At 37.5% G+C, this 22,608-nt stretch overlaps 1 protein-coding gene across 2 annotated transcripts in view; it reads left to right on the forward strand.

The window, feature by feature from the left end:
- The window catches only part of cyp33 (peptidylprolyl isomerase cyclophilin-33), a 183,883-nt gene that overhangs the window by 15,309 nt on the left and 145,966 nt on the right, over positions 1-22,608 (forward strand). The window contains exon 3 of one of the 2 annotated variants that reach the window (XM_090381682.1): positions 4,161-4,204. The exons of the other annotated variant lie outside the window; for it this stretch is intronic. Within the exon in view, the coding sequence (XP_090237808.1) occupies positions 4,161-4,204 (44 nt within the window). The remainder of the gene's footprint in view (positions 1-4,160; positions 4,205-22,608) is intronic. 2 annotated transcript variants of the gene reach the window in all.

Raw genomic sequence — 22,608 nt, forward strand, 5'->3', positions numbered from 1 at the left:
TTTTGACGAAACTTGATGCTCAGAAATCGCCAGATCCCGATGGTATTTCTCCACTTCTTCTCAAAACGTGTGCTCCTGAACTTACTCCTATCCTTTGCCGCTTTTTTTCACTTTCTTATCCCAAAGGTGTTTTTCCTTCTGCTTGGAAATTTGCTCATATCCAGCCAGTTCCTAAAAAGAGTGACAAATCCCTCGAATCCAATTATCGTCCCATTGCAATTACTTTTACTCTTTCTAAAGTAATGGAGAAATCAATTAACCAGCAGTTTTTAAACTATCTAGAAACTTCCGTCTGATCAACGATCGCCAGTATGGATTCAGTCAGTGTCGATCCACTGGTGATATTCTGACTTATGTTACCCATGTATGGACTAATTCAATGGAAAGGTTCGGTTAAACAGAAGTAGTTGCTCTTGACATCTCAAAGGCTTTTGATCGTGTGTGGCATAAAGGTCTTCTAAACAAGCTTCCATCTTATGGTTTGCCAACTGTTTTTAGTAATTGGTTATCCAGTTTTCTCTCTGATCACTCACTGAGGGTGATGGTAGATTGCTCTCTGTCTTCTAACTTCTCCACTAATGCCGGTCTCCCCAAGGTTCAGTTCTTTCCCCCACTCTTTTCCCTTAATCAGCTTCATCTTCTCGAAAATCTGCTACCTATTCCTTAAATGCCGATCTTTAGGTAATTCTCCAGTGGGGCAAAGACAACTTAGTTGATTTCAACCCTTCTAAAACTCAGTCTTGTCTTATATCTCACAAAAAGGATTCTTCTGCTGTTATGCTCATCTTTGGTGATACTCCGATTTCTAGGTAAAATGATATATCTTTTGTGGATTACCCTGACTTCTAATCTCTCTTGGCACAAGCACATTACAAATATTGCTTCCTCTGCATCTAAAAAACTTGGTTTTTCTCTTTCGCTCTCAGCTTTACTTTTCTTCCAAACATCTGCTCACTCTGTATAAATTGCAAATCTGCCCTACCATGGAATATTGTTCCCACATCTGGGGTGGAGCCCCCAAAACCTCTCTCAGGCTTCTTGATTCCATTCAGAAGAGGGCAGTTAGGTTAATTAATGATTCATCTCTCCACTCGCTGTCTCATAGACGTATTGTTTTTGCTGCATGCCTTTTCTACAGATACTTCCATGGGCACTGTTCTTCTGAATTGGATTCTATAATTCCCGCTCTCTCTTTCAAAACAGTCCGAACACGTGCAGTCACCAGCCAACATCCATTTATTGTCCAACTTCAAACTCACAGAACAAACTTTTCATCTTCCTCGTTTATTCATTCAACTGCCGTTTTCCGGAACAACCTTCCTTCATACGTATTTCCTGAAAATTACAGTCTACAGAAGTTCAAGTTCAATGTCAACTAATATATTCTTTCATCTTCTCAACCTCCAACCCAAGCACAGTACTCAGTACTATAGGTTCTAATACCTCTCGTGTTTGGGGTTTACATAAAAAAAAAAAAAAGCAGTGCTGCAGAAAGAGTAGAAGCCGCAAGTGTTCCATCCACAAGCAGTGCAACAGAAATCACAGAAAAGAATGAATAAATATTTGTTTGTTTTTCGAACTTTGTATTTTATAAGAAAATGTTTCATTAATAAACTAAAACAAATAGTTTATGTAAAATATGTATCTTCTGCTTTCATTTATGTACTGTATATTTCTTTTACATTGTTCATTTTTAAACATGATTTCAAGCATTACATGCATTTTTTTTTTTTTTTTTTTTTTTTGGGGTGAAAATTTTTATGTTTATATCTTTGTCAGGTCTGACTTTATTTTTCTTTAAAACTGCTCGTTTCGATAAATGAAGCGTGCTTTATTTGCTAATGAATAAACTGCCAAAATTTACCCGGTCTTCTCTTCTTTATTCCATCTTAAATTTGAATTTTAAAAGTACTTCCTGAGAATCCGGAAAAATCTGAAAATCCAGATCAACCCAGTCCCTGAGCAGTCCTGATTTTCGGACTTTTCCTCTATATATATATATATATATATATATATATACTGAGTGATCACTGAATTATGACCACCCCTATGTAAACTGAATGCAACCTGTTGACCATGTGAGGTGCGAGAGTGTGCAGTTAGTCGACCTACATAGCATAGATAAGGTGTCAGTGGTTCAGTAGGTAGTAAAATTCTGAGTGTGATGGGTAAAAGGAAGGATTTATTGGACTTTGATAAAGGACAGATTGTGGGTGCTTGACGAGCTTGTACCTCGATTTCCTAAATGGCTGAACTGGTGGAGTGTTCGCGAGCAGCCGTAGTTAGTGTACCAGGACTGGTGTCAAAATGGTCAAACAGTGACCTAATGGCAAAACTGCAAAATTCAGCAAAAGGTTGATGTTAGAAGTGAGTGCTGGGGCTGACGACTTGTACAGATGCAGCACTGTTGAAGAGTTGACTACCCAATACAACGTGGGCCAACCCAAAACAATATCTGGCATGTCCATGCATCACACACTTGCAAGTATGGGCAATACCAGCAGACGACCTTTATGGCACCCCCTCCTAACCAAGGTTCATCGACGTAAAAGACTCGCCTGGTGCAAAGAGCATGCAAGTTGGACCTTATAAGACTGGAAGACGGTGTGCCGGTCAGATGAGTCACGTTATTTACTACACACCGTGGATGGTCGTGTATGGATTTGGTGTCAGCGTCAGAAGGCTCTTGATCCATCATGCATGGTATCAAAAGTGGAGGCAGTTGTATGGTGTGGGGCATGTTTCACTGCAGGAACTTGTGCCCTTGATGCATGTGGAACAATGTATCAGTGGTCTCCGCTATCGTCAACTGCTTGCTGACTGTGTACACCCTGCTATGTTACACTTTTTTCTGAATGGTGATGGTGTCTTCCAAGATGACAATGCACCGAGCCATCGGGCACTTGTGCAGGAATGGTTTGAGGAGCACAGTTCTGACTTCCAGCACATCAATTGGCCTCCAAATTCGCCTGATATCAATCCCATAGAGCACTTGTGGGATACTATGGAAAGGCATATCAGGTGTCTGGATACACCAATCACCTCCATACCTGCATTGCTGACCACATTACACACAGCTTGGTTGGCCATACCTCCCGAATGCTTCCAACATCTTGTTGAATCAATGCCACATCAGAAAGCTGCTGTACTGAGGGCAAAAGGGAGGACCTATGAAGTATTAGGTAGGTGGTCATAATGCAATGATCACTCAGTGTATGGTGTGTTCTGGGCTGCCATTGCTAAGATCTGGCATATTTGCCATGTGCTGTGACCATGGACTTACCAGAAAGAGGTATCCTGGCAGTTGAAGAATCTAACTTTAATATGCCACTTCAGTCCCTTCTTCAGCCAAGATGGAAGTCCTAAGTCAGCTTGTTCCGGACCAGTCAGCTGGAAAGTCTATTTGCTAGTATCAACCATACTCCAATAGGTCTCCTTACTGTTGATTCTGGGACAGTGTGAACACCTGTTCGATGTATGGGTATAGTACTTAGGTAATTCAGGCAATCCGCTCCACTTATGTATGCATTACCTGGTAGTTTATGAGTGATTGTCCCCTTATAAGGCTCCATGTTTTTTTTCTTATAGTCATTTCTCAGCCTTTTCTAGGATCTGCTTTCATTAACTTGCTGAATTTTTATGGTCAGATTCTTTTCCATGTTTTTACTATGTGGTTAGTTGTCTGAAAATTGTGCATGTTTAGTGGCTTCCCATTTGTTTATGGAAAATATGATCAGAACTTGGGATAAGCTAATTCAGCACTGAACTGAATTGATTTAGGGAACAGTTTCCCCTTAAGGAAGCTGGAGTTAAAACATGTCATCTTTGTGCTAGTGCAGACACGATAACAACTGCCTGCACTGGCACAAATACGATAGTGTAGACATAATATCTACTGTTGCTGCTAAATTTATAAATACTAGATTTTTGTGTAAATAGATACATCTTTAGATGCTTAGCTAAACAGTGCAGAATTTGGGAAGTTTCCCCTCCATTTTTCTTTAAAAAAAAAAGAAATAGGGATAAAAATGCATTATTGAAAATTTAGCATTTGAAGGATTTATGAAATTATTCAGAGAATATGGGAAGTTGAATTACCATGCTTCTTTTAATTGATGAGAGTAAAAAAAAAGTATATTTTCCCTTGACATTGTCTTTAGAAACTCATAGAGGATTTGCATTTATTGAATTCGAACTTGCAGAAGTAAGTATCTTAAATGATTTTCATTTCCTTGCTTCTTGTATATAGCATTTTATATAGATAACTCCAGGGGCTCACATCTGGTGAGTATGGGCTTGGCAAACCCAGGGTCCTGAGCTGGATATCACCATTCTTCTCTTTCTTGGTGATTCCTTTCTACTCTCTCTTTCTCTCTCAGGGTAACTCGGGAATTTTTTTTTTTTTTGGCTGGTGCAGCATAAGCCTCAGGCTTCCTTGTACCATATGGCTATTAATAATAATAATAATAATATATGCATTTGTAAAATAATAAGAGAAGTTTACCTCAATATAGTACGCAGAACACTTCCGTATGATACTCTCCAGAAATTAAAACAAAAAAATCGAAAATCTTACATTAGAGTAACAAATAATTAAAAAATCAATTTAATGCAATTAAAAATAAGAAAATTAATTAAAAGAATTTAACGAAAAAATTGCAAAACGATTTTCCTTATTTTTAATTTTATTATTTTTAATTATTTGTTACTGTAATGTAAGATTTTCGATTTTTTCGTTTTGATTTCTGGAGAGTATCATACGGAAATGTTCTACATACTATATTAAGGTTAACTTCTCTTATTTTACAAAAATTGATATCAACATAGAACGTATTGAGCATTACAGCTCTGGTTCATACTAAATAATAATAATATATATATATATATATATATATATATATATACATACATATATATACAGGAACTCCCCAACTTACGTAAGGGTTATGTTCTGCGGAATGCTACGCCAGTCGGAATTTGCCCCATGCTTGTGCAGCACTCGCAACTGTGCTCGCTGAATTGATTGAATCAAAAAAGAAATGTTCGACGAACATGTAATTATTTATCGTATTTATTCAATTTTTATCTCATGCACAGGAAAAATTACAGAAGCGTGCAATTTAAAAAAATTTCAAAATTATAAAATTAGAAAAAAAGAGGTACAGGCATAATGTCAGTAAGTTTTACCTTTTGAGCATCGTTGCCAGAATTGACATCTTTAGCTGATAAGTATGCCGCTGCAGAGGTCGAGGGCTATGGAGATTTAGAAGGGGTTGGCTGCTCAACCTTATGAAAAAACATATTAATGGTGGTTGACTGGATGGTGGCTTTTTTCTTTTCATCATAGGTTTCTTTGTAGCAAGCAAGCATATCATTCACCCCGTTGTTAATTTTCAAGGATTGTTTGCTGTCAGGATCCATCTTCTCAAACCTTGCCATTGCCGATGCAATTTCACGAAATGCCATTGCCATCTCTCTGTTGATGAATCATCTTGGCTCCTCATTTGGTTCAACTTGAACTTCATCAGCATTTTCTTCTTTCACTATTGCTGACTGCAAGTCAATAAGTTCTTTGTTAGATAATTCCTTCTCTTCTTCTTGTATTAACTCCTCCACATCTTTGCCATCAACCTCCAACTGAAGGAGCTCTGCAACCTTTACAGTCTTATTTGTAACCTCTTCATATGATTTGTCTTTTTCAAATCCTTTGATGCCTTTTACTTGCTGTGGGCATATTTTCTTCCACGTGCCATTTAAACAATTTTTAGTAATTTTAGCCCAAGCCTTATTAATGTTTAAGATGGCATGGTAAATATTGTAAGATTTCCAAAAGTCTCTTACCGTAAAATTTTTCTCATCATCTACTGCAGACAATGCCTGAGTAAATGATGTGCATAAATAATATGCTTTTAAATTTGAAATAACACCCTGATCCATAGGTTGGATGAGTGAAGTTGTGTTTGGCTATAGAAATATGACTTTTGTGTTCGAATTGAAATCATCTAGATGCGTAGTAGGTCCAGGAGCATTATCTAATAGAAGCAAAATCTTGAAAGGAATGTCGGTGTCTTTACAATATTTTTCAACCTCTGGAATGAAACAGCATTTAAACCAATTCTCAAAGAGAGAGATACTGTTATCCATGCTCTCTGGTTCGATCGGAAATGCACGGGTAGGGTGGCTTTATGCATGGAAATGCACAGGTAGGGTGGCTTTATGCATGAAAATGCACAGGTAGGGTTGCTTTATGCATGGAAATGCACAGGTAGGGTGGCTTTATGAGGATTTCAAGAATGGTACACAAGCAGTGGTTCTAATCTGTAATCTCCCGCTGCATTAGCCCCAAGCAAGAGCGTGGCCCTATCTTTTGGTGCCTTGAAACCTGGCATTGTATTTTCCTCCTTGGCATGTATGTTCGATCCAGGATTTTTTTCCAATACAGAGCAGTCTCGTCAATTTGCTGCGTTGTATAGCTGCCTTCATCAATAATTTTTTCCAACACATCACAATTTCTCTGCAGCTTCAGAATCAGCACTGGTGACTTTACCGCACATACTTTAACATTGTGGAAACCAGCGTGAGGCTTGGACCTATTAAGCCACTTGTTACTTGCCACGAATTTTGCTTGGAACTTCCTGTACTTATCCTTAATATCTTTATAAATACGTTGCTTTTGCTTGAATGGTCATTAGACTCAGGGGTGCTCAATTCGGAATCTGATTTTCCATCCACATTATTAACATCTATTCCATCTTCGATATAGCACCTGAATGCCGTTTTGTGATCGCTGTTGAACTTAAATGCATTGATCCTTTGACATGTTCTTTTATACGCACACTGTCCCTTGAAATAGTATTCACTGTTGAAGCAGCGAGACCTAATTCCCTTGCAATAGATGACCAACTTTGTCCTGCTTCTTACTGCTTCATCATTTTCATCTTCATTTCTAAATCAATTTTTTGTTTCCTGGCATTACCACCACTTGTTCTTTTTGTTGGTCACTTTCCCTTCATCATTGTAATATGTGAATAGGAATGAAGAGAAGTTTCTGAAGATTTCAGTGAAGATCTCAATTCACCACAATTGCATTTATTGGTATTATCGCAAATGCAGTAAGATTGAGTTTACTACCCGTTTATAATTAGAAGCACTAACAGAAAAGCCCAATAATTTGCACTTTCCGGTTTATACTGGAAAGTGCAAATTGTTTTTATTGTTTTTTGGTCCTGACCTAGAGAAATGTGCTTTAGAAAAATATTACAAAGGCATTCAAAATTGATTCTTATAACGAGAACATATGATAACGATGAAAAGGTAGTGCAATTTCTATTATAAATATGATCTTTTAGAGAGGTAAACAGCTTAGTAATATAACGAAATTTTCAACTTCCAAAGACTTGGAATGAATTACAAAAAAAAAAAAAAAAAAGGTGTCAGGTTTACATTGCTATATTTTCAAAATACCTCCATTTATTCCTATTTCATTTATTCTATGAGATGCAAAATATGTTTCCATGATTTTTTTTAAGTTTGCACCGGCCAGCAAAAACTTACATAAAGTCAAATTTGCATAAGTCGGGGAGTACCTGTATACACACACACACACACACACATACATATGTATAAATAATTACTGCCATCCAATAAACTAAAGGCAGTACGTTGGTATAGCCAGGCTAGAGGGGGTTTACATAATTTGTTTACCAAATAACATCTGTTCGACTTATGGTCAACAATGATACTGAACAACACGCATGACAATGTAATGTGTGTTCCGTCTCTCTCTCTCTCTATGCACATTCAGAGTGACTCATCTGCCTTCCTAAATTCCACGTCTTTCAAAATACTCAGCTGTGAACAGGATTTTTCATATTTCGATCTGGATTAACTGTAACCAGATTAGTGAGGGCTCTATTTTTTTTTAATGAAAACATTAAAAAGAATACAGTGCTTCCATTTTCTAATATTATTTTGAATGTAGATAGTGTCATATGAGGGTGGGGTGCAAAGTAATGCCTCTTTTGCTTAACCTTTCAAAGAATAGGAGATAAATCAGAAAGCAAAAACAAATATACTTGTGGATAAAAAAGTTCTTTAAATTTGAGACATTAATATTTTAAATACATTTCATGTAACTTGATGCATTTCATTCAGTGCTAAATAAGTTTTTGTATGCCATTCAAATAAAATTATTTTGACAGAGGCCACCAATCATCTCTTCAAGGCTACTTTAATTTTTACATTGAAGTCATATTATATGCTGCTACTATGTTTCTTTAAGCTTTGAACAAAAGAAAAAAGTTGCACGGGAGCAGACCTGGTCTAAAGTGAACATGGAGAGGAAATTCAAGTGACTAAACTGTTGCATGACTGCAGTAAGTTCATGTGTTGTCATTTGAAGGAACATTTCTGTATTTTTTAAAATTTTTATCTATTTTTTATAGTAACACCAAAAACAAAAGGTATTACTCATGTCTGTATCCTGCTTAGAAAGAAGTTGGGGGGGGGACTTGTGGAAGTAACGTGTTATCTTCAAAATGAAGCATTTGAACTATGGGCGAGAAAGGAGAAGCTGAGAAGACAGGCGGTGCTTGTTGATATTAGACTTTAATTTCTATAGATTTATAATTTTCAGGAAATAATGTGATGAGAATTGTTGTTCCAAAGAAGAAAAGTAGAAAAGATTAAATGAGGAAACAGTTCTGTGAGTTTAGTTGGGTGGTGATTGGATGTTGCCAATTGAGGCAAGTATTCAGGCTGGTTAGGAAGAGAAGTCGAATTTACAGATGTCAGTTCAGAAGAACAATGCCCATGGAAATATCTGTGGGGAAGTTGAGCTGCTGTTCCCGATGCTGCCATTACATTAGAAAAAACTTGCATGCAATTTATAGAAAAGGCAGACAGCAGAAACTGGATGTTTCTGCTGTCTGCCAAAATCCACCCTACCATGAAATACTATTCCCACATTTGGGGTGGTACCCCCAAAGGTAATGTAAATTTGAGTTTGTGTAAATCTCAGAAGTTTTATGATCTTGTCTAGAAATCTGAGTGTTATCAAACATGATTGATTAGTAACAGACTAACTAAATTAACTTAATTTAACTGTGAATTAACTTAATTTTTTTCACCCCCTTTGAGGAATTACCTGAAGATTAGCATTTAAGGAATTGGTGATAGATATTCAAGAAGTTGAAGATGCTGTTGGTGCAGAACAGAATGCTATTCTCCACCTTTCAATTCTCAAACCGAAAGGTGGAGTATAGTGTGTTATCATTGGCAAAACTATGGGCAGGATTTCTCATCAGTGAAATAGGTCATCAGTATATAAAAGGAAGAGAGTCAGAGAAAGTGTAGAACTTTGAGGTACACCAGCATTACTTGAGAAGTTGGAAGACTTTTCAAGTAATGCTTGAGATCCACTCCAATGCCACCCACCCCAACTTTTCAAGTAATGCTGTTCCTGGAATGACAGGGGGCAGATCCAGTCTTTCTAGAAGAGATGATATAACAGTAATGATAGCCGACCAGGCTAGCCATGTGGGTAAAGCGCCTGCCTGGCAACCCAAAGGTCGCGGGTTCGAATCCCACCTTGGGCTTGGATCACAGTAGAAAATGCAAAAACCTTGGGACATGCAATATAGCCACAGAAGCCGATGCTCCAACAACTACCAAAAAAAAAAAAAAAAAAAAGTATTGACATATGATTGAGTAATTAAAAATTAAGCTTGAATTTTTCTCAGATTATTAACCAGGCATTAAGTAGTTTATATACAGTACAAGTATTTACATATTACAACTTACAATCATAAAATACATGTTATTTGCTCCAATTTACTTAGGCCGTGGTGGTTAATCTCCCCCATCCTCCTGTATCTACCACTGTGCTACAGGTGGTCTGAGAGGAAACTGGCTTCCCAGTTGTAAAATATAAAGGCAAACCATGAGAAGGAAATTCACTTAGATGTTTATTCCAAACATGATCAAAAATCTTGAAAATGCTAGGGCAACTGTATGAGTTTTACCAGACTTTTTTCCCATTTATAATGAGGAGTAAGTTAAGATATCAGTAGCTGCTCAACATTGACAGAATCAATATTGATGATCATTGACCAGATAGAAGGTTTGAGAGAGAGAGAGAGAGAGAATATCTTTATTGCAAACCATTCACATGGAATGGTAATGTGTTCAGGGATTGCAAATAGGAATGTTATGCAGTTTTTCCTGGTATCAAAGAGAGCCCCTAAATCACATTGAATGAATACAGTTGGAATTGAGGCTTCTCTAAGCATGGGTGAGATGGTAGGCTGGATTATTCTTCAAAAGAGTATAGCATGCATTCTGACTGCTAAGTTGATGTCAAAGCCAAACTGTTTGGGGTAAGTGGCAAGCAAAAGAAGTTGATATTATCTATGATCTCAACAAGATCTGTATGTTTTGATGGGTGTAAGAATTTTCAAATCATTAGCAAATGTTAGCATATGTAATCTTTGGACTAGAGATGGAGAAATTAAAGCAGTAAAGATAGGTAAAAAAAAAAAAAAAAAAATTACAGCAATAAAATTTTTTTTACAGTCATGAAGTGCTATATGAACAATCAAGAAGTGGCAGCAAGAGTTGTCAATTGATGAATTTCTCCATTACAGTAAACCCTCGATTTAACGGCCTAATAGGGGAGAAGGGGTGTCCGTTAAATCGAATGTAAGCTGGGGGCCATTTTTTATTGTTCTTAATGTAAAAAAAAAAAAAAAAGCTTTAATATAATATACAGTGCTGTACAATATAAAATTATGTTACAATTTGACCTTTGATTTACGGATATCAGAAAGTTTTTTTTTTTTTTTTTTTTACATTGTAAATTTTACAAACACTTGCTACTGAGACGCCTTGTTTTAATTTCTCAATTAGCTCTAATTTCTGTGCCACATTTAAGTTCACACGCTTTCTTTTAACTCCTCTATCACTTAATGCAATTTTAAATTGTAAGGATTGCAAAATTATTTAGTAAATAAAGTCACAATTCGGAAGTCACAAGTCACAATTCACAGAAACACTCTGTATACAACCTGACCGCATGAGGCATGATAGCTTGAGGCAGACTGAGACCGAAACAAAGTGAGTCGGTAGACCTGCAGTTTAGTGTCCTAGGTTATGTTCAGCTCGTAAGTCTTCCGCCTGCTCATATCAGTTATCTGTAATCTGGGAAAACAGCTATTTGAACATGTTTTCAGAAAGAATAAAAAACAATTTCCTGAATTTGATTATAAAAATAAAAGTAGATTATTATCAAAACAATAATGGAAATAGGTAATTATTATTAATTTTTAATTAATAATCACATTGAAGTTTTGTATAATTTAAAAAAAAATAATATGGTTGAGATTTAACATGTACATTACTGTATTATTTGTCCAGTCCGTTATATCAGGGTCTATTAAATCGAGGGTTTACTGTACAGCAGGCCCCCATTATAACGCAGTTCGCTCTACGCTGATTTGCTATAATGCTGTTCTAATATTATAACCCGTATCTGACTATAATGCTGTCACAGATCACTATAACGCTCTTTTACAGATTGCATTTTTGGCATATTTAATGAAATCGTTTCATTTGACGGAGTCGATAACTTGAAAATGAACAGCAAAACAGCATTAAAACATTTCCCATGCCGACTTCAGAAATTTTCCCATGCGCAGTGAAATTTTCTCGCACGCTAATTTAACGCAGTACAGTGACTTGTTATGTAGTTCCGAGATCAACATTTTAAAAAATTATCAAGTATATTGCTTGTAATATTTGCGTTATATGCATTTATCCAAAGACTAATCATCACTCAGTACAGTATTAGACATTGTGCGTAACGGACAGTTTACTCGAACATTGTGTCATAATTAATGCAACCAATGCAGTTACATTTTCGAAGAGTTAATAATGGCCTATAAGAATGAAAAAGCAACAACGTCTGGACGCAGTACGAAGACTATAAATGTAAGAAAAATACTGAATTTGAAAATTAAATTAAATGTTTTGAAGCGAATCGATTCCGGTCAACGACAAGCAGATGTGTGCCATAATTTAGGACTTGCAAGTTTAACTGTAAGAACAATTATAAAAAAATAAAGAATTAATTTTAGTAGCGGGAAAGATAGCTGTTCCACTGCAAGCAACTAGGGCTAGGCCGACTATTAGGATTGAAATGGAAAGACTTTAACTAATTTTATTGAAGATAATATCCAATGCAGAATTCAGTTAAGTTAAATATTATAAAAGAGAGAGAGAGATTAGCCAATATGATGATCTGAAGAAAACTCACCTATAAAAAAAAAAAAAAAAAAAAGTGGAACCATTTAAAACTGGTAAGGGTTGGTTGAATAGATTTAAAATCTAGGGAGAAGCTGCAAGTGCAGATCAAGGAGCCGAAACTTTCAAAAAAGAACTTGTTAAAATTATTGAAGAGTGGTATTGTATGTTATACTTCTCAACAAGTTTATAACATAGATGAAGCAGGACTTTTGTGGAAACGAATGTCTAAAAGAAGTTTCATATTGAAAGAAGAAAAAAAAACATGCCAGGTTTCAAAGCGGCGAAGGGTTGGTTGACTTTATTGTTGGGTGGTAACGCTGCGGGGGATTTAAAATTAATACCCCTTTTAGTTTATTTAGAAGAGTGCCAACCCAAAATCGACACATTTTTCATGATTAAATTCATCAATTAAATTAAATCAATTAAAATCAATTTAGATCAATTAAATTCATGATTTTGATTGGAATTATAAGTTTAATTTTGATATGTAAGTAGTTACCACATAATTACTGTATATACGTGTGTAATGCAGAATATTTTATATGTACAAATTATTAAATATTTTGGCCAACATTTGTGCATCTTTTTACTATCGTTTATTATTGATTAGGAAATATCCTATGGCACCGACCGCAACTTACAAATACATATGTTACCTTATGGGAATGCGGCGCTCGCTTAGCGCGGATTCACTTAGCGCTCCGTTTTTCCGGAACAAATTATCAGCATTAAGCGGGGGTCACCTGTACTTTGAAAAGAGTCTCACTAACAAATGAGGAACTCTGGGAGTTCCTCATTTGTTAGTGTCTCACCATGGCTACTTAATAAATCCTGAACGTCAGCTACATCGACTTCTGCAAAGCCTATTGCATGTGCCATTCAAATAACTTCTGTGCTAATTGCAGGAATTTCATATTCTACTCCATTACGTTCTGTAACAACATTGGGCCATATTTGTCACCAAACACCATTAAGACACTGATCTGTCACTTCATCCCAGGCTTCTTTGATATTACTGGTTGCTTTCATAATGTTGTAATTTTTCCAGAAATCATTGATCGACTGTTATGTTTCATCATTAGCCTCAATCAGTTGACTAAAAGTTGGGTAGAAAGTGCATCTCAGATAGTAGGCTTTAAAGGCTTCAATAATGCTCTGATCCATTGGTTGTAGCAGCGAAGTTGTGTTTGGTGGTGGAAACAGCACTTCAACAGGAATGTAATGAGATAAGATTTGAAGGATGATCTGGTGCATTGTCCAGTAGCAAACGTGTCTTGGGTTCGAAATTATTTCGTTCACAATAACGTTGGACAGCAGGACAAAAATAGTTGACAAACCAATCGGTAAACAAGTCCATTATCACCCAGGCCTTTCTATTCGATTTCCATATTACTGACAAATTAGATTTTGAGAATCCTTTCATAGCTCAAGGCATTTCGGAATGGTAAACAAGCATTGGTTTTAGCTTCGTATCCCCAGATGCAAATGCATCTGGGGAGATGAAAGTTTTGGAAGGCAAACATTTCCAGAATAGCCCACTTTCATCCACTTGAATACCAAATTCTCCAGGTATTTTCCTCATTCTACTATGGCTTGCAGTTGTGCTGGAAATTCTGCTGTTGCCTGGATGTCAGTTTAATGCTATGAATTCTTGTATGTTTTTTGAATTTCTCAAACCAGCTGCAAGAAGCCACAAAAGTCTCAGTGGTTTCCTCAGCTTCCTGGGCCTTTAAATGGTTAAATAAGTTTAATTCTTTGGTTGAATTATCGCCTGGGTGACTGGCATATGACACTGTGTCATATCATCTACCCAAACACTTAACATTTTTTCCAATGTTTTCTACAAGGCTACTATGTGTTTGTGTTAATTTGGATATGGTAATGTCACTACAATTTAGCACAGACTGCTTAACTTTATGACCTTGATTTAAAATTGTTTTTAAAGTTGATTGTTGATTATGCTACATGGCATTACTTTTCTCCAGCTTTTATCCTCCTTATAATCTGCATTTTGGTTTCTAAAGATATTGTTTTTTCGTGGCATACTGGGAAATTATTTAATTACGTATTTAATAAAATATATTAAAACAACTACAGTAGGTATGCACGATATCAATTTAACCACTGCTCTGTATATCATGAAGTGAGTTCTAGGTACGTCAAAAATCCCTACTGCAAACTTTTGCAAGTGCCGCAGGACATTTTTTGCTGACTTCATTACCAGAGGATAGTAATAGTATTCGCCATATAGTGCAAGGAAGCCATAGGCTTACTCTGCACTAGCAAAAAAAAAAAAAAAAAAAAAGAACTCAACCCCTCCCCCAAAAAAAACAAAAAAAAAAAAAACAAGTAGATAAGAAAGCACAAATTATGGTTCTCTCCTAATAACTGTTCAGTTAACCTTTGAATTTATTCAAACTATCAGCCTCAACTAACTGCGAAGGCAACTTATTCCAGCAGTCAACTACTTGTTGGCTGAATGAATACTTATTACAATCTAATCTAAATCTTAAGCCCCTAGTAATTTATAACCCCTAGTTTTGGAATTCTTTATAATAGTGAGATTTCCACCTTCATTCATTTTATTAACCCCTGTCAGAGTCTTTTAAACCTTAATTAGGTCACCTCTGAGGTGGCTGGTTGCCAGCTCTGAAGCCCACATAGTCCGAATATTTCCTAATACGGTCATCCTTCTGCTGATCTCACTATTCATATTAGTAATGGCTGCATGGTGCAAGAAAGCCTATGGCTTATGCTGCACCAGCAAAAAAAAACAAAAAAACCCCCGAATAAAACAATGATAAAAAAAAATAAATAATAATAATAATTAATAAAAGAAAAGGAAATTAAACCTATTATCCTATGCGACCTTTGAATTTCCCCAAAACTGTCAGCTTCTACCACCCATGTAGGCAACTCATTCCAATAATTTATAACTCGCTGGCTAAAATAAAACTTCCTGCAGTCCAATCTAAACATTTCCCCACATAACTTGAATTTATGTCCCCTAGTTCTAGCATCATTTATAATCTTGAAAATTTCGTCCTCATTCATTTTACTGATGCCTCTCAGAGCCTTAAACACCTCAATCAAATCTCCTCTAAGGTGTCTAGTTTCCAAACTCTGCAACCTACATATTCGACGTCTTTCTTCATAAGGACGCCCTTTTGCCGATCTCACCAGGTGAGTTACCCGTCTTTGCACCCTTTCAAGAAGATCAGTGTCTTTCTTTAGGTGCGGTCTCCATACTTGAACACAGTATTCCAAGTGTGGTCTGACAAAAGCCTTATATAATGGGATTATCACATCCCTATCTCTACTTGCAAATGTTTGATAGATCATCGATAGGACACCATGGGCCTTCCTTGCAACCTGTTTACAATGCTCAGAGAATTTCATGTCTGACCGTATCGTAACACCCAAGTCCCTTTCCTCCAGTACTGGGTTTAGTTGAACTCCACCAAGTGAATAAGTTATTTTGGGATTACTGTTTTCTAGGTATAATACCTTACACTTTGTTGGATTAAAGCATAGCTGCCATTTTTATGACCATTCCTGAAGTCTGTCTAGGTCTCTCTGAAGAAGCTCAGCTTGGCAGTGATCATTAACTACTCTACCAATTTTAACATCATCTGCAAATTTAGACATCACGCCCTCTATCCCTTCGTCGATGTCGTTTATGAAAATTAAAAACAACAGTGGTCCTAATACTGATCCTTGGGGAACCCCACTTCTTACATCAACCCAATCTGAGGAATAGCCATTTATTACAACCTTCTGCTTCCTGCCCTGAAACCATCCTGCTAGCCATCTAAGGATTTTCCTAGTGATTCCAGCCTTTTCCAGTTTATGAAGCAACCACTCATGTGGGACTGAGTCAAAAGCTTTGCCAAAATCTAAATAAACAGTGTCGAAATTATTCCCTAAATCCAGCTCGTGAGTGACCCTTTTAAAATAGCGAACCAGATTTGTTAAACATGATTTTCCCTTTACAAAACCATGCTGAGTATCCTTGAGAATTTCAGTTCTATCCAAATATCCTGAATTCCACCCTTAATCATTGCCTCCATGATTTTCACTACCACTGAAGTCAGACTGACAGGTCGATAATTTCCCACTTCACTCTTAGAGCTACCTATATGTATGAGAGATACATTGGCACTTTTCCAATCCAATGGAATCTCCCAAGAGTCTAGTGATGCTGGCATAATTAGCCTCAATGGTTCAATGCACTCGCTTGCCGCCTCCCTTATGATTATAGGGTATATTCCATCAACTCCAGGAGCCTTACTGGCCTGTAGGCTTGAAAGTTTTTTCATTAAATAATCTTGCGAAATTTCAATATTAGCATTAGCATTAGTAGAGGCATTTGATGCAAGAAAGCAAGCTTATGCAGCATCAGCCAAAAAAAAAAAAAAAAAAAAAAACCACTTCCACTTCACCCCTCTGTTCGTTCAAAATATCTGTCCAGCTGAGCCTTAAACTTATTTAGGCTATCAACCTCCACCACAAGGGATGGAAGTCTGTTCCACCAACCAACCACCCGCTGGCTAAAGGCAAATTTCCGCACGTCTATCCTACATCTGTCTTTCCTCAATTTGAATTTATGCCCTCTCAGGTGATTTTTCTGAGCTAGAGGAAGAATCCCATCAGCATTGAGCATGCTTAAACCATTCAAAGCTTTATACACCTCTATCAGATCACCTCGCCGGTATCTAGTCTCCAGACACTGTAATTTGCAAAACTTAAGCCTTTCTTCATAAGAGCACCCCTTTGTTCCATTCACTAATCTTGTTGCCCTTCTCTGTACTCGTTCCAGCAGCTCTATATCCTTCTTGAAATGAGGCCTCCAGACCTATATACAGTACTCTAGGTGTGGCCTGACCATTGCCTTATACAATGGAATAATCACCTCCTTATCCCTGCTGGAAAAATTCCTGTATATCATTGACAATACTCCATGAGCTACTCTTGCAGCCCATCTGCACTGCTCAGAGAACTTCATATCTGCCTGCACAACCACCCCTAAGTCCCTTTCATTCTCTACCACTGTCAGTGTAGTACCACAGAGTTGATACGTTGCTCTGGGGTTGCTGTTTCCCATGTGTAGTACTTTACATTTGTCAATGTTAAACTTCATTTGCCACCTCTCAGCCCATCTGCTCAACCTTTCCAGATCCTGTTGCAGCAGCATAGTGTCAGTAGTGTCCTTGACAACCCTGCCAACCTTTGTATCATCTGCAAACTTGGACATTAAGCTTGATATACCATCATCAATATCATTTATAAATACAGAAAACAATAATGGACCCAACACTGAGCCCTGAGGGACTCCACTAATAACATTAGTCCACGATGAGCAGTGTCCATTGATTACCACTCTCTGTCTTCTCCCCCTCAACCACCCCTTTATCCATAGCAACAATTTGCCTCCAATGTCACACTGCTCCAATTTGTGTAGCAGTCTTCCATGTGCAACAGTATCAAAAGCCTTTCTAAGATCCAATATATAATATCAAAGTTATTCCCTGCATTCAGTTCTTTTGTGACTGCATCATAGTATCCAATCAAGTTGGTCAGGCAAGACTTCCCCTTAACAAAACCATGCTGTGTCTGAGCTATAACTGAAGTCTTGTCTAAATGATCCTGCAGTGCTTCTTTAACCAGTGCCTCCATTAATTTTCCTGGAACAGAAGTTAAGCTCACAGGTCTATAATTACTTGTGTCAGCCTTTGATCCTCCTTTGTGAATTGGGGTCACATTTGCACATTTCCAGTCTATGGGTACCTCCCCTGAGTCCAAGGAAGCTCTCATAATTATGGCTAAGGGTTTTCTTACTTCCTTTGCTGCCTCCTTTAATATAACTGGATAGATCCCATCCACCCCGGGTGCCTTTCTTGTGTTTATCTTCAACAGTTTCTCCTCCACTTTACTCCCAGTTATTTCAAGATTCTGTAGCTTACTGCTAGAGTTGAATACACCTTTGGCATTCCCCTTGCTGAATAACTCCTCATGTGTGAATGTCGATGCAAAATATTCATTTAGTTTGTTAGCTACCTGAGCAGGATCATCAACAGTTGACCCATCAATATCAAGTGGACCAATCTGATTCATCCCCTTCCTTCTAGAGTTTACATAAGTAAAGAACTCTTTGCTGTTTTTCTTTGCATCCCTTGCCAAGGATTTCTCGTAATCTGCCTTCGCCTGCCTAACCTCCTTTGTAACTTGGTTGCATATCAACTTGTATCTATCATAGGCTTCTGTGTCATGTGTTAATTTGTAAGTATCCCATGCATTTTTCTTCTCTGGCATATGCCTCATTCGTTCATCTGACATCCATTTTGGCCTAAACCTTGAACAATATTTCTTAGTTGGTATGTAAAGCCTAGTAGCTTCCAAGATTAATTCTTTGAATGCTTCCCATTTTGAATTTGCTGTTGGTAACATCATCAGTTGGTCCCACTGTATAGAATATAAATACTGTCTCAGTCCATCGTAGTCGCCTTTAAGGAAGCAATAACCCTTCCCTTTACCCCTAATGGTAGTTACCTCTTTGAGTAAATCCCACTTCAGCACTGAGCCCTGAGGGACTCCACTAATAACATTAGTCCACGATGAGCAGTGTCCATTGATTACCACTCTGATCACTGCCACCTAGTGGTTCATTTATCTGCAGATTCTTAATGCATGAAGAATCACTGCTGATAATCAAATCAAGAGTATTACTCCCTCTAGTTGCCTCCCGAACATGCTGATGTAGAAAACAATCATCCAATAAATTCACAAAAGCCCTGCTAGTGTGTGAGTGACCAGCCCCCAAATTCCAGTCAATATCTGGGAAATTAAAATCTCCCATTATAAGACTCTCTGATTTACTGGCCCACTCTATTTCCCTGTACAGTTTCTTATTATACTCATCAGAGTCATTAGGCCTATAGCACACTCCTACTCTCAATTTTGATCTCCCAATGCTTATGTCACACCAAACTGACTCAACACTGTCCGGCGATGTCGACTGGTTTCACTTCCTTGGTTTTTATGTGTTTCTTAACTAATAGCATAACCCCTCCCTCCTTCCTATCCTGTCTATCCTTTCTGTAGACGTTGTACTCCCCAAATTGCAGTTCTGCATCCCTTATATCTGTGTGACACCATGTCTCTGATATCCCAACAATATCTGCCTTTGATGTTTTGAGCAATACCTCAAATTCATCAAATTTATTTACTAAACTCCTAGCATTGGTGTACACGCAAGTATACCTGCACCTGTTTCTATTCTTAGCTACCCTAACACAACCCATGTGTTTACTTGTACCGCAATGGCTCCCAGCAGTCTCTGAAATACCATGCATCTTGTTTTTCAGGCTTCTGCTCATTCTAATAGAAGCAGTGCAAGAATCTCTTTCACCTCTGCCAGTGGCTACTGTCAATCTATTGGTCTTTTTCTCCCCCCAAGCTAGCAGTTTTCTGACCCACCTAACATTAATCACATATTTTTATATGTATCATTAATTACATATTTTTCAACTTCGCTCCCACAATTTCCCATTGCCACAAAAGAAAATTTCATTTGTAAATATTGATGCAAAATAACTGTTGAGTTCACCTGCAACAGCAGCTGGTGTATTTAATACTATCCCCTTTCCCTTATGTAAAGGTCCGATCTGGTTTGTCCTGCTCTTCTTGGCATTTATATGTGTGAAGAATTCCTTATCCTCCCTCTTTGCTAGCGATTTTTCATAAACTGCCTTTGCCCGTCGAAACTTTTCTGTGGCTCTACTACAGATCATCTTGTAGCTGTTATAGGCTTCAGTACTTTTTATTGCTCTGTAACCTTTCCATGCCACCTTTTTCTGCTCAAGTAATGTGGTAACTTCACTATTCATCCAACTTGATGGAGTATTTTTTTTAATGGTAAAAATGCATTCAAGGCATCTGATTAATGTTTTAAAAGCATAACACAGTTCAATTGTATTCATTCTCTGCATGATATCTACCCAGTTAATAGAGGCCATGTAGTGCCTTAAGGCATCATAATTTCCTTTTCTGAAATTAAAACCCATTCCTTTGCCTTTTACTACTGCCACCTCTCTCATCATCATCATCCACCGTAGAACTCAGTGATCACTTCCTGTTACTGGTTCCTCTACTGTCAGCCCTGTTATGTCATCTGATTCATGGGTGATGATGATGTCTAGGATATTCTTTTCTCTAGTACTTTCCCTGACATGTTGATACAAATAACAGTCATCTAGTTGATTTAAAAATTTTGTTCCCCATGTCGAGTTTCCTTCCCATTTACTCCAATCAATTAGAGGCAAATTGAAATCACCCATAATAAGACATTGACGCTTACTTGCCCATTCCATTTGCATGTAGAGGCTTTTGTCATAATTTTCACAATCACCTGGTCTGTAGATTACTCCTACATGCATTATATTTTTGTTTCCAACTATCTCACACCATACAGATTCTATACTAGCATGTGAAACGTCTGAATCTGGGAAAGCTATCGTCGCACTCAGACTGCTTCTGATAAGAAGCATTACCCCATCACCCCTTCTATCTACCCTATCCTTCCTAAATACGATTCATTAACCGAAGTATTACTGTATATATATTTTTTTTTTTTTTCAATAATATGAATTTTTATGGGAATGCATGTATTGAGTCTCAGGCCAAAATAAAATCTATATAAAAAGGCATTAGCATCAGTAGAGGCATATGATGCAAGAAAGCATTCTTGCATCATATGCCTCTTACATCATCAGCAAAAAAAAAAAAAACAACCTTCCCATTTCACCCATCCATTCACTCCAAAAGTTTGTCTAGTTCAGCCTGGAATTTATTTAAGCTGTCAACATTCACAACGACAGATGGAAGTTTGTTCCAGGGATCAACCACCTGCTGGCGCTAAAGGCAAATTTCTGCACATTTATTCTATAACTGTCTTTCCTCAATTTGAATTTATGCCCACTCAGGTAGGAAATCTGAGCAAGAGGAAGAATGCCATTAGCATTGAGCCTTGCTCAATCCATTCAAGGCCTTATACACCTCAATCAGATCAACTCACAGGTGCCTTGTCTCCAAACTTTGCAGTTTGCAGAACTTAAGCCTTTCTTGGTAACAGCAACCCTTTGTTCCACTCACAAATCTCATTGCCCTTCTCTGTACTTCCAGCAGCTCTACATCTTTCCTAAAATGAAGCCTCCAGACTTGCAGTACTCAAGGTGTGGCCTGATCATTGCCTTATACAAGGGGATAATCACCTTCTTATCCCTGCTAGCAAAATTCCTATATATCATTGACAAGACACCATGAGCTACTCTTGCAGCCTTTTTTGCACTGCTCAGAAAACTTCATATCTGACTGCACAATTACCCCCAGGTCTTCTTCATTCTCCACTACCTTGAGTGTAGTACCACACAGTTGGTATGTTACTTACTCTGGAGTTACTGCTACCCATATGCAGCATTTTTGATCTTTTAAATGTTAAACTTCAATTGTCATATCTCATTGCACCCGCTCAACTTTTCAGATCCATTTGCAGAAGCATACTGTCATTAACGTCCCTACCAACCTTCCTATTGTCTCTGCAAACTTGGACATTAAGCGTGATATACCTTTATGAATATCATTGATACAGAAAATAGTTATGGGCCCAACATGGACCCCTGGGGGGGACACCACTAATAACATTAGTCCACAAAGAGCAGTGTCCATTGATTACCACTCTCTGTTTTCTCCCACTCAACCATCACTTTATTCATAGCAGCAACTTGCCCTTAATGCCATACTGCTCAAATTTGTACAGTAGTCTTCCGTGTGCAACAGAATCAAAAACTTTCCTGAAATCAAAGTATATGATATCAAAATAATTTTTTGCATCTAGTTCCTTTGTGACCACGTCATAGTATCCAATCGAATTGGTCAGACAAGACTTCCACTTAACAAACTCATTGTGTCTGAACTATAACTGCAGTCTTGTCTAGATGATCCTGTAGTGCTTCTTTAACCAGTGACTCCATTATTTTCCCCAGAACAGAAGTTAAACTAATTACTTGTGTTACATTTCGATCCCCCCTTTGTGAATTGGGGATTCATTTGTGTATCTCCAGTCCATGCGGATCTCCCCTGAGTCCACGGATGCCCTCATAATCATGGCTAAGGGCTTACTTATTTCCTTTGCTGCTTTCTTTAATATAACTGGATAGATCCCATCTACCCCAGGTGCCTTCCTTATGTAACATCAATTTCTCCTTCACTTTGCTCTCATTTATTACAAAACTATTTAGCTCCCTGTTAGTG

This window comes from Mastigoproctus giganteus, chromosome 9, assembly GCF_048544385.1.
Source record: "Mastigoproctus giganteus isolate SK-2022 chromosome 9, ASM4854438v1, whole genome shotgun sequence".
NCBI classification, from domain to species: Eukaryota; Metazoa; Arthropoda; class Arachnida; order Uropygi; family Thelyphonidae; genus Mastigoproctus; species Mastigoproctus giganteus.